Source organism: Emys orbicularis, chromosome 4 (genome assembly GCF_028017835.1).
Source record: "Emys orbicularis isolate rEmyOrb1 chromosome 4, rEmyOrb1.hap1, whole genome shotgun sequence".
Taxonomy (NCBI): Eukaryota; Metazoa; Chordata; order Testudines; family Emydidae; genus Emys; species Emys orbicularis.
In genome coordinates, this window is record NC_088686.1 from 34,762,168 (window position 1) to 34,774,925 (window position 12,758).

General features: G+C 45.8%; 1 protein-coding gene across 4 annotated transcripts in view; it reads left to right on the forward strand.

Moving 5' to 3' along the window:
* The window catches only part of EML5 (EMAP like 5), a 329,289-nt gene that overhangs the window by 193,955 nt on the left and 122,576 nt on the right, over window positions 1-12,758 (forward strand). For all 4 annotated transcript variants that reach the window (XM_065403925.1, XM_065403928.1, XM_065403927.1 and 1 more), the window contains exons 22-24: window positions 3,130-3,282; window positions 5,901-6,032; window positions 9,303-9,391. In XM_065403925.1, coding sequence (XP_065259997.1) covers window positions 3,130-3,282; window positions 5,901-6,032; window positions 9,303-9,391 — 374 coding nt within the window. The remainder of the gene's footprint in view (window positions 1-3,129; window positions 3,283-5,900; window positions 6,033-9,302; window positions 9,392-12,758) is intronic.

The window sequence follows — 12,758 nt, forward strand, 5'->3', positions numbered from 1 at the left end:
TGCTGCATGGCTGAACCCTGAAGAAAAGGCGTGCTCGGAAGAGGTTTGACAGCTCTTGCGAGGTAGTAGAAAGCCTTCCACTAGGGGTGCATACTCGGCTAAGTGGAAATGTTTCACTTATTGGGCCTTTGAACAGGATCTCTCTCCATCTGGATCCTCTCTTCACTCTATCCTGGATTATTTGCGCCACCTAAAGCAGCAAGGTCTGGCACTCATCTATTATGGTTCATCTGGCAGCCATCTGAGCCTTCCACTCCCTCCCCACCAGTGAATGGCAGATTAGTGTTCAAGCCATTAGCATCATGCTCCCTACTACTTCTCTCCTGGAAGATAGCCTTCCTGATGGCAATTACCTTGGCCAGAAGGGTCTCTGAGATCAGGGCCCTTATGTCAGAGCCACCTTACACAGTGTTCTTCCAGGACAACTTTGCCCCCATCTCATCTTTCTGCCAAAGGTGGTGCCACAATTACACAACAATTAGGTCATTTTTCTACCTGTCTTCTTCCCAAAAACCTCACAAAAGCGCTGAGGAACAATGGCTTTATACATTGGACATTAGGTGAGCCCTCATCTTTTATATTGAGAGAACTAAGCCCTTCTGCAAATCTATGCAACTCTTTGTAGCAATAGCAAAAAAGTTGAAAGGGCTACCTGTGTCAACCCAAAGACTTCATCCTGAATAACTGCCTGTATTAGGGCTTGCTATGAACAGGCGAACGTCCAGCCTCCAGCCATCGTGACTGCTCATTGCACAAGAGCCTGGGCTTCATCAGCAGCCTTCCTTGCCCAGGTATCAATCCAGGACATCTGCAGAGCTGCAACCTGGTCATTGTTTCATACCTAGGCATCCCAATATACCATCACCCAATAGGCCTGTGATGGGTGGGGAGACCCTGTCCAGTGCCGGGTGAGTTCATCCCATCCTTTGAGCTGGCCTCTGTCTCTAGGCCGTGAGACCTAAGGGCTGAAGTCCATAGAGTTGCCCTGACCTGCAGGGCTCTACGGCCCAATGGCCAGAGTCTATGTAATCGCCCTGATCCCTAGCAGCCAGAGTCCATAGAGATAGTCCAGGTTCGCAGGGCAGTAATGCCTAATGGCCAGAATCCATAGATACACCCTGGGTTTGCCGGGAAGCAAGGCCTAACAGTCAGAGTCAATAGAGATACCCCAGGTTCGCAGGGCAATAAGGCCTGGTGGCCAGAGTTAATAGAGTTGTCCTCTGGGTGGGGATGTATGGCCTAGCGACCGGAGTCAATAGAGTTACCCTCCAGGCAGTAAGGCCTGGTTGCCAAAGTCAATAGAGATACCCCAGGTTCGTGTCGCAGGGCAGTCAGAGTCAGTAGAGTTGCACTCCGGGCAGGGCTGTATGGCCTAGTGGCTGGAGTCAACTGAGTTGTCCTCTAGGTGGGGCTGTATGGCCTAACAGCCAGTTGGGGGTGTGTGGGCTGTCACCCTGGGGGAGTGGGTGGTGGCCAGGTAGGGGGACCCAGACCCTCCCTGCTCCACTGGATCCCAGCCCAGGGCCCTGTCAGTGTCAATTGTGTCCGCCACTGGGTCAGCAGGGATCTGTTCACAATACGCTGACCATCATTGGGACAATGGCTAGTCCCCGCCCAGGCTACTTCCTACCATGTTACTCCTGGTGGCGGTCTGCACGTCTTCGGGGTCTCTGGGTTCCTCAGCCAGTGCAACTTCCTGTAGCTCAGACCTCCCTTGGGTGTCCACAGGTAGCTGGGCATCTGCTTGGGCCTCAGCGCCTCTGACTTCCGCATTCTGGAGCTCCAGTGGTTCCTGGGCAGCAGCTGGCAAGGAGTGTCCTTCCTCTCTGGTGGTTAACCCAGACGGAGCTGGGCTGCCCCTTCTTATAGTGGTGTTACACCTGGAGCATGCCCAGTAGGGATGCGGGGGGCGTGGCTTCCTCTGCCCAGAGTGGGGAGTTAACCCTTCCCCATCCAGTGCGGAATGAGTTCACCCCATCAAAAGGCCCAAGAAGATGCCAGTTTTGGGAAAGCAGTTTTGCAGTCAGCACATCCATGAACTCCAAGCCCACCTCCTGGGGTACTGCTTATGAATCATCTAGCATGGAATGGACGTGAGCAAGAACTTGAAGAAAAAATGGTTACTAACCTTTCAAAACTGTTCAAGAGGTGTTGCTCATGTCCATTCCATGACCCACCTTCTTACTCCTCTGTTGGAGTTACCAGCAAGGAGGAACTGAGAGGGTGCATGGCTGGTGGCGTTCCTTATACCAGCATATACAAACGCAGCTCCAGAGGGCACTAGAGCCGACCCAACAGATACTAAGGGGAAAATCTCTGGCATCAGTGAACGTGGTGCACACACACTGGGCATGGAATGGACATGAGCGACAAAGCTAGAAGAACAACGGTTCAAAAGAAGCAAAAAAGGAAGAATCCAGATTTGATGCAGAGGAAGTGATGGGAAAGGAAGAATATTTTAGCTGCTGAATTCTGTACAGGCAGAAGTGGTGGGGGCCAGAGAGGAAAAGATCAGGCCAGATGCAGTAGTCCAGGAAAGAGAACTCTGACATACACCAGGGTTTGAGCAGTGAAATTAGAGGAAGAGGAGCACATTTTAGAAATGTTAGAAGACGGTTCTGTGAAATCTGAAGAGAAGGAAAGAAAGGGCTAAGTATATAGTGTTCAGCATTATGCTGCATAGTCAAACTCCGTATTGACAGATGAAAATATACTGTAACTGATGGCATATGAAGAACCTTGCTATACACTTGGTATGAGGAGAGCATATTGTAGCAAACAACTGGCACCAATTGCTATTGTGGTGAGCAACATAGAAATATGTAAAACAATATTCATCTTTACCCTGATAACTAATGTAAAATAAATATTGATAATATCAGTAAAAAAAAATCAAATTATACAAATAAATATGAAGTTATACCTCTGCTTATCCAGTAACCGAATCTGTGTATTTTCATGGAAGTGGGTCTGTATTATCTCTTGGAATTCTTTCTGGGGGAAAAAAAAAGTGTGGTTTACATAGGACTGCAGGAGTAATCTTTCCTAACTTTTGGACAAATAGGTAAGCCAGAAATTGAGAATATTTAATGAAAGAATAAGTAAATAGCTCCTGTGTGTCTCTTCCAGGGGGCAGATGTTGCTGCTTTTCTCCTGATGGAAAGGCATTGGCTGTAGGTCTCAATGATGGAAGTTTCTTGATGGTGAATGCAGACACTCTGGAGGATCTAGTCTCCTTCCACCACAGGAAGGATGTTATTTCAGAGATTAGATTTTCTCCTGGTGAGTGATCCATTAAAGTGATAATTATCAAAGCCAACTTGATTGAATTTCATATCTGTGGTAAATTATAAGCATGCATACTGGGATTTTTGGTTTCACCACTGAACACACTTGTGTTTCTCCATAATTGTATCAAATCAATTGTTAGAATGTGTTAAAGGAAGGTCATTTTTCAGATATAAAACCTTGATAATGTTCCTGTCTTTATGCACTCTATGGAAATTTGAAAGAAACAAATGGACATAAATCTTATTCTTCATCTCTTGTGGACCTTCTGGATCTCCTTCAAAAGAACGGGAAAATGAAGATTTGTTCTCCTGTTTTATATCTATCATTGTTTAGTAAATGGAATTAATATTATCGTTTGATGTTGCTTGGATACATTATCACACTTTGGAGGCTAAGGGCAGGATTATCAGAAGAGCTCAGCTCATATTTAGATACATAAATGTAATGACTAGATTTTCAAGTGATTAGCTCCCATTGCAAATAATGAGAACTGCTAAGTGTTGTGAGCTCTGGAAAATCTGGCAACTTGTATTAGTTAGAGGTCACTGCAGGGCAGTCTCTGTGTGACATTTTACACTATGTATCTTCATGAAACTTTACTCATAGCTAAAGAGAGCAATTTATTTGAAGCGTCATTAATGCTTTAGGGTCAGATTTTTGAAAGTGCTCAGCACCCCTGATTGGGGTCAGCTTTTTGGAAGAGCTCAGCTCCCATTTAGGAACCCAAATGTATAGCCCCAGGCATTAACAACACCTCAGAGGAAGCAGTCTTGTTACCTATAGACAAAGTTTGATGCAGATACATGGTGCAAAGTATCAGACAAATTCTTCCCTGCTGTTACCTCAACCTTAATATTACACATGCCTTCCTCTGTGAAGGAAAGAATGGTTGGATTTTCAAGTTTTCACTTCTGATTGTTCCTTAAAGATACAGGGGTTGTCTGTGTCAGACTATGGGAATGTTTAGCCTTACAACCAGGTGTAGAGTGCAAACACTGCACACCCAGCTGGGAGGGGTATAACTAGTGGTGTAGACCAGTGGCTCTCAACCTTTCCAGACTACTGTACCTCTTTCAGGAGTCTGATTTGTCTTGCGTACCTCAAGTTTCACCTCACTTAAACTACTTGCGAAATCAGACATAAAAATACAAGTGTCACAGCACAGTGTTAGTATATAGGCCTGTTTCTTAGCCTGGGATAGAATTTTGAGTTTGATTTTTGATACTAATATGTGTGAACAAAGAACAAAGACACTTTGTTTACTTCTGCCTAAAGAGACGGGGTTTATAGCACAATGAGGTGAGATAAGGAAGAGAGTTAAAGTGTTGCTGGGTATGGTGGGAGTTTAATATACGAGCATACACTTGAAGACTGCCTCGACTCCTATATCAAGGCAAGGCCAAGCAACCAGTCAGGAGGGGCAAGATGGGATGAGGGGGAAAAGCATTAAAAAAAAATACTAAAAAACCAGAGAAAAGGTGACACTGGCTGAAACATAACCTCACTGCTTACCGCCTCCCATGGGGTACAAAAGAGGTGGTACCAAAGCCCTCAGACTCAAGACCCTCCAAAATGGAACACGACCATAAATTGTAAGGGTTGGGGACCAAGGGCATGCACTACAGGTATAATTATGCCTGCTAAGAAAGGGGAGGGGAAGAAGGAAAGTTCTACGGTGTACAGAGCTATAGATATGCTTGTTAGATTAACCCCAATAAACATCACTTTGCCTGCACTTTGGACTATGGTCTTCTGCTTTCTGTCTGCTTGACAAGAACCAAGCAAGGGGGAGGAAAGCCCTAATGCACTATTACTGAAAAATTGCTTATGTTCTCATTTTTATCATAAAATTATAAAATAAATCAATTGTAATATAAATATTGCACATCTATGTACTATACTCTGAAATGTAACAGTATAAACAAGCCATTGTCTGTATGAAATTTTAATTTGTAGTGACATTGCTAATGCTTTTTATATAGCCTGTTGTAAAATTAGGCAAATATCTTAATGAGTTGATGTAACCCCTGGAAGACTTCTGCGTATCCCATGGGGTACGCGAACCCCTGGTTGAGAACCACTGGTGTAGACAGTGAGACACTGATTGGGTGAGTAAAGTAGAGTGCATGCCTGAACCCCAAGATATATATACCCTACACATGTGCTCTACATGCCCAAGCAGTGCCTCTCTAGGGCCCTGTCTACACTGCTCTTTTTAGCAGTGTAGTGTCTTATTGCCTTCTCCTTGCCAGAACCTTTCTTCACCACATTGAAAGGCTCCAGCAGTGGGGAGCATCTGGAGCCTTTCACTGCCACATGTAGTTATGCACTGCAGTGAGTGTGGATGCAGCCTGCCTTTTCCTGCCACATGTAGCTACACATACCCTACATGCCACCACAAGTGTAGACAAGGTCTATGACATTTTTGGTTATTTTGTGATATAGATGCTAATCTGTCAGGGGTTGGTTGTGGATCACCACATCTATTTCAGAAAGAGCTGGAAATTGAATTTAACTGAGATCCAAAAAGTCAAAGGGCAATAGCTTATCCACTAAGGTTTAAAACACTGAAATGATTGAAAAATGTCTTATGTTCCAATTCATTTTAGGTGCTGGAAAATACTTAGCAGTGGCATCCTGTGACAGCTTTGTAGACATCTACAATGTAATGAGCAGTAAGCGAGTAGGAATCTGCAAGGGCGCCTCCAGTTACATAACACACATGGACTGGGACATCAGAGGCAAGTAATAATTTGTGGATATAAATGACAACTGCAAAATTAGATTATAGGTAAAGTTTTCAAGAGAGCCTAAATCCTATTTTCAAAAGTGATTTAAGCATGTAGGAGCCTAAATTTCATTGGAAGTCAAAGGGTAATATTCTCTGTTTAGGTTAACATGCAGATTATGCTTTATTTTATCTGGTACACCTAGAATGTGAATTTATGATGCCAATGGCAGATTCATTCCCTCAGTTAAGGATGCTGATGTTATGTGGGTAAAAATACCTAATTTAGACACCTATAAAGAAGGCAATTTAATGAAGTAAGATAAAAGTTCTATCTAGATTCTTATATGTCTTACATGTAATGTATTGTTTGATTTCTACCTTCTGAGCAATGTACTGTTGCATCTCTTTTCCAAGAAAACAAATCCTTGCTTTGTCTCACACATGGAAGAATAACTTTTTTTCCTCAAGTAGTACTGAATACTAAATGCATGATTAATTTAAATGAATTAAGTGGAAACAAATAACACTGCTCTACAGCCAGAATGCTTCTGAAATAAATGTAGTCAAGCTTTACTAATTCTGGGTCACTGAGAACGAAAATGATGCTTAAAATTGTTGATTGGCTCTAGCTTTCAAGATATGCTATTGGGTCAGTATGTACGACCCTTGACTTGGGAATGGCGGAGGATAAGTGAGTTATAAAGGGAAGGGATCTCAATTTAAACCAGAAATGACTAAAATACATCTTTGACTGGATCTATGAATAAATCTATGACTGGGTTTGGACAGTACTTGCTTTTTAGGCAAAACAATGAATGATGCAATCTGAAGCTGGTATTGCGTCATACATGATATGAATTGCATCATGTTATTCCTAGAAGTCCTGGATGATGCAATCATAACGAAGCTTACATCACTCTGCTGAACAAATTGCCCTATATCAGCTCTAGAAATCATACAGTGTCGTGCTCTCTTATTTGTCAGTGTTTGATTTTGCAAAGGGACACATTTCTGTTTAGCCAAAGTGAGCAGAGATGCCTGGTACTTGTGTGAACAGTGCAGATAACTTCTGCTATGTTTGTGGTGAAGTGACTTTTGCATCACAAAAGCGCAGTATAACCACTATGGTTAAGAAAGCCTATCACCTTTATTTTGGCTGCAAAATTGGAGATCAGGACAAGAGGTGGGCCCCACACATCTGCTGCAACACTTATGCAACAAATCTTCGCCAGTGGTTGAACAGGAAAAGGAAATCTATGCCTTTTGCAGTGCCAATGATTTGGAGAGAGCCAACAGATCATACCAGCAATTGTTACTTCTGCATGGTGCCTCCAGTTGGGAAAGGTGTGTCAAAGAAGAAAAAGTGGACTGTGCATCATCCAAACATTCCATCAGCTATACGCCCAGTACCCCACGGAGAAGGACTGCTGGTTCCTGATGCACCAGAATCATTCTCACTTGAGTCAGACGAGGAAGAGGAAGAGGATGAAACTTCTGGTCCTGAACCATCAATGTCACAGGACCCACATTTTCTCCCATCCTCCTCCTCTGAACCACACCTCATAACACAAGGTGAACTGAATGACCTTGTCAGGGATTTGGAACTACCCAAGAGTAAGGCAGAGCTGTTGGGCTCCAGACTACAGCAGTGGAATCTCCTGGCAAGTGATGTTAGGGTTTCCATGTTCCGTGACTGTCAAAAGGATCTTGTCCCATTCTTCTTCATGGAAGGTGATCTTGTAGCCTGCAACAACATCGATGGTATGATGGCAGCCCTCAACATTGTTCACGATCCAGATGAGTGGAGACTGTTCATTGATTCATTGAAGACAAGTCTTAAAGCTGTTTTACTGCATAATGGCAATGTTTTGCTATCAATTCCAGTTGGTCATGCAGTCCATATGAAGGAAACCTATGACAACATGAAACAACTTTTGAGGTGCATAAACTATGACCAACATCAGTGGCAGCTTTGTGGCGATTTGAAGGTTGTTGCTCTCTTGCTTGGTCTGCAGACTGGATACAAAAAGTACTGCTGTTTTCTCTGCGAATGGGATAGTCGTGCAAGAGATTCCCACTACATCAAGAAAGATTGGTCACTCCGACAGTCATTGGAGCCTGGGAGGAAAAGTGTTCAGCATCCACCACTTGTTGAATCAAGGAAGATTTTGTTACCACCCTTACACATCAAGCTGGGTCTGATGAAGAACTTTGTCAAGGCCATTGACAAAACACAAGCAGCTTTCAAGTACCTCCGTGGAAAATTTCCAAGGTTAAGTGACGCTAAGATAAAGGAAGGTGTCTTTGTTGGTCCTCAGATTCGTGAACTTCTTCGAGATGATGCATTTGACCATGCACTGCATGGCAAGGAAAAGACGGCATGGAAAGCCTTCCAGTTAGTGGCAATAAATTCTCAGAAACAACAAGGCAGACAACTACAGGTTGTTGGTGGAAAACCTCCTCAAGGCATACAAAAGCCTTGGTTGCAACATGTCACTAAAGATACATTTTTTTGCACTCTCATCTAGATTTTTTTCCACCGAACTGCGGAGCAGTGAGCGATGAGCACGGCGAGCGATTTCACCAGGACAAAAATAACAGGAGTACTTGTGGCACCTTAGAGACTAACAAATTTATTAGAGCATAAGCTTTCGTGGGCTACAACCCACTTCTTCGGATGCATATAGGACATTGCAACAATGGAGAAACGCTATCAGGGCAAATGAAGCCCATCAATGCTTGCAGACTATTGCTGGACAGTGACAAGAGATGCTCCGTTTAATGAATACAAGAGACAAGCCAAGAAGTGCCGAGTAGACACTGAATAGGACTAAACTATGTACAGAATAGTTTTTTGCCTTTTGTTTCATAATAAATTTTATTTATATAACCCTTTTGCTGATTTTTAAAGTGTTACATAAACAGGACAGGTGAAATATTATCATGTAAAGCAACCATAAAGACATGAAAAGACCTAGGTTTACAATTTATGATTAAAACTCTACTATCTACACAATATACATAGACATAAAATGTAAAAACTTAAATATCTTAGAAACAATAGCCAATCAGTTGTTTTAATTGTCATATTTGAATTCAGCACATCAAAATACATAATAAATAGCACATTTTATCTCTGAAGCAGACGACTTCTCAAAAATTGTAGACCAGTGTAATTTGTGGGAAATTAACAGAAAATTTCCAAATGCACATTTGTTCAGTGAAGTTGAATTTCCTAACTGGTGTTAACATACTGGTATGTAATTTATATATTTTACAGGAAAGCTTTTACAAGTCAACACTGGTGCTAAAGAGCAGCTGTTCTTTGAAGCTCCTCGTGGGAAAAGACAGACAATTCCAAGTTTGGAGGTAGGGAAGTAACTCAGTTGAAAACCTGAAGAACTACAGTATAAACTACATCTAGGAGAAAACATCTGTTAGTTATTTGCTGTTCTTTGTTGTCCTTTAATTGTACAGAATATTTTTGTGAACTTTTCATCTAAATAATATCATCCCAGAATGCACACTTACATAAGGGATGTCTTATCCTCCTCCTCATATAAATTAGACATGTATCTAACTATTTGGAAAACAGTATGTATTGTGACAAAGTTCCAAGCCTGTATTGATGGATCCCACACTTCTGGGCGGATTCAGTGGCCTCAAGCTCAATAAGGCCCCAATGTGATCTCTCTTTCTCAGTGTAGTGGCAAGAGTCACAGCCTATTCAGTTACTTTCATCACCAGCCAATGCGGGAGTTGGGAAGGGGGAATACCCTACAGTCTCTGTTAGGGTGACCAGACAGTAAATGTGAAAAATCAGGACACAGGGTGGGGGCGTAATAGGAGCCTATATAAGAAAAAGACCCAAAAATCAGGACTGTCCCTATAAAATCAGGACATCTGGTCACCCTAATCTCTGTTGCTCTGTAGCGCTCAGTAGGCACAGTTCAGTCTCCTGCCTGGACCGAGTCTGCTTCCCTTCTCTAGAGGATCTCTGTAGAGTAGGAGGGCAGGGGGAACCCAGGCCCACCCTCTACTCTGGGTTCCAACCCAGGGACCCTAATGGTGGCAGCTGTTGGCAGCTTTCCCTTCACCACTGATGCTGCCTTGATTCCCTGGGCCACTTCCCCCATGGTCCCCTTCTCCTAGCTTTACCCTTACCTCAAGGTTCAGCGATGCTTCCTCTCCTCCAACTCCTTTCACCTCAGCTCCCCAGAGGGCCCTGGAAGGAGAGCTTTTAAACAGTATAAGTGGGACCTTGATTGGTTCCAGCTGTCTCCATTAGCCTAACAGCCTTAACTGGTTAATTGGCATCAGGTGTCTTAATTGGTCTGGAGTAGCCTTTGTTTGGCTATCCAGGGAACAGGGACCTGCTCATTCAGAAGGCTGATCTATCTGCCTTCCAGTCCTTTGAGGCCGTCCCGCTGGCTGGTTGCCCCGCTTGCTGCTGTGGCGAGGACCCTGCTGGTATGACCTCAGAGGGGAGTGCGAGGCTCCACTTTTTCCACCATTTTTGGGGCCTCCCCTGGCTGGGTTGCTGCTGCCCTTGCTGCTGCTGCTGGAGAGCCTGTTACTGCTGCTGAAGCTGGGGAGGGAGTGGAGGAGGCCCTGTTTTGTGGAGGGGGTTTGTAACATCCTTGCTTCTGTGGTGGTAGGTGCCGTTGTAGTGGGGAGCTGGGGGAGTGGCGTGGAGCCCTCCCCTTGGTCTGTCCACTCCCCTATTGCCGCCACCACCCCCTCCACCTTCCCAATTACTATCTGGCTCTGCTCTCCACTCCCCAGCCCAGCAGTTTGCTCTGTCCTTTTTCCCATCTTGGGACAGTAGCCACAGGGAGCAGGCACTTGTTTTTCGGGCGCACGTGGGTGCACGTTCCCTCTCCGCTCCCTTGAACTTGCCCTCCCTCCCCTGCTGCATTTGGCTGGTGGGCTCCCTTCCCCTCTGCCTCGCCCACTGTCCTGTTCTTGCAGCTGTTTGACCCCTTTCCCTTTGCTGCCTTCCCTGTCCGCCCCCCTTCTAGCCACCCTGTTTGCTCTGTTTTGCCCTGCTCTGTTTTTTGCAGGGCTTCTTTCTTTGTTGGTCCTTGGTTAGTTCGTTTGCCCCGCCCTTGTCCCGCAGTGCAGGCATGGTTGCCAGCTCCATTTCCTCCCTTTCGGTTTGGTTGCTTTTGAACCCACCCTGTTTTTTGCTCCTCGCCTGTGGCATACTTGATCTGACCCCCCCCCTTCATTCCGATCCCTTGTTGTTTGCCCCCCCTCCCGGTTTACCTTCTTTGCCTGCGTGCCCACCTTCCATTTTGAGTGCCTGAGATTCCCGCCTTTTTTTCGTTAATCTGCTCACTGTTTTAGTTCTCCCCTTCTTTTCTTAATGCAGCTGGGGGAGCCAGTTTCTTCATCCTGTGCTGGGAGTTGTTTTCCTGTGTCCCTTTCTGTTGGCGCCTCTCCACCCTGCTTTCAGCCTAGCGGGTGGGGTGTGGTAACAGTTTCCCGCCCATCCTCCCTTTCCCTCCCCCTCATCCCTCCCTTCCCTTTGTTTCCTGCCCTAAGTGACTGTCCCTCCCTTACTGTGGTGGGTGATTCGGGGGTGGGACTTCCCTGGACTCCCCTGCAGCTCCCCTTTAGTCTCCCTTCCCACCTTCCATTGTGATGGCTGCCTTGACTGCCATCGCTGCCACTGAGGCACTGGCGATGGCGGGCACGGATAGGGACTCCCAAGACTCTGCTGCTGCTGGTACGACCTCTGCCTCCCCGCTTCTGAGACCACTCCCTTGTCCGGTGGACCTGGGCGGGGGGACAAAGAAGGGCAAGGGCCCCGCCCGGAAGGCGAAACCTCCTGTGGCGGCGGTTCCTTCTGCTGTGGCCCTGCTGACGGCCGCTGCTCCCTCTCTTCCCCGACCCGTTGTTCCCTCCACCAGCCCTGGAGGTGCTGCTCCTTCGGTCCCCAGGGCGTACGCCCAGGTAGCTGCGACCTCTCCGCTTGCCGCCTTGCAGTCTGCTCCGGCCGCCTCCTGGAATACCATTCCCGGTGGCCGGGGCCCCTTTTCTGTTATATCCTTGGGGGCAACAGTTTTAGGAAGAAATCACTGGAGACACAGAGAGCTGTAAACCTTGAAAGCAGCCATTTATTGCCACACACTGAACTAACCAAAAACCAGCCAAGACTGGCTGGGCTATCCCCTAATAATCTAACTCAGTTGCCATAGCAACACAAGATTCTATTACCACGACAACCAAATACACAACATATTCCTCCCTTCTTAATAAGAATGTTCCCTGAATAAAACAAACACTAAATTAGAGAAGGAGGGTAGACTGCCTCCATTTCTGGCTAAATCCCGGGGATTATTTTGCCCTGTAACCGTGGGTTCACCCTAGCTAAAGATCCAGCCATTGAGGAGGCCTTCTGTCTCTAGGTGGATTACGGCGGACTTCTGGTGTTGTTGCACCCGAAAGTGTCTTGGGCGCGGGCCTGACAATGGGCTCAGGGTTCGTAGGGCGAATGGGTGAGGATGTGGTATCAGCTCGTGCCGGGCAGAGGGGTATCTCTGCCGCCGGCAGTAATGGAGGGGAAAAGTCAGGAACAGGTGACACTTGATTCGGTGTCTCACCAGAAGTGGGGAAGTGAGACAGCTCAACTGAAGATGTGTCCTGAGGACTGGTATGACCTGGCAGCAGCTGATCTACATGTTGCCGCCAGGTGAGATCCTCTGCAGTCCGGACTGTGTAGGAAACTGGC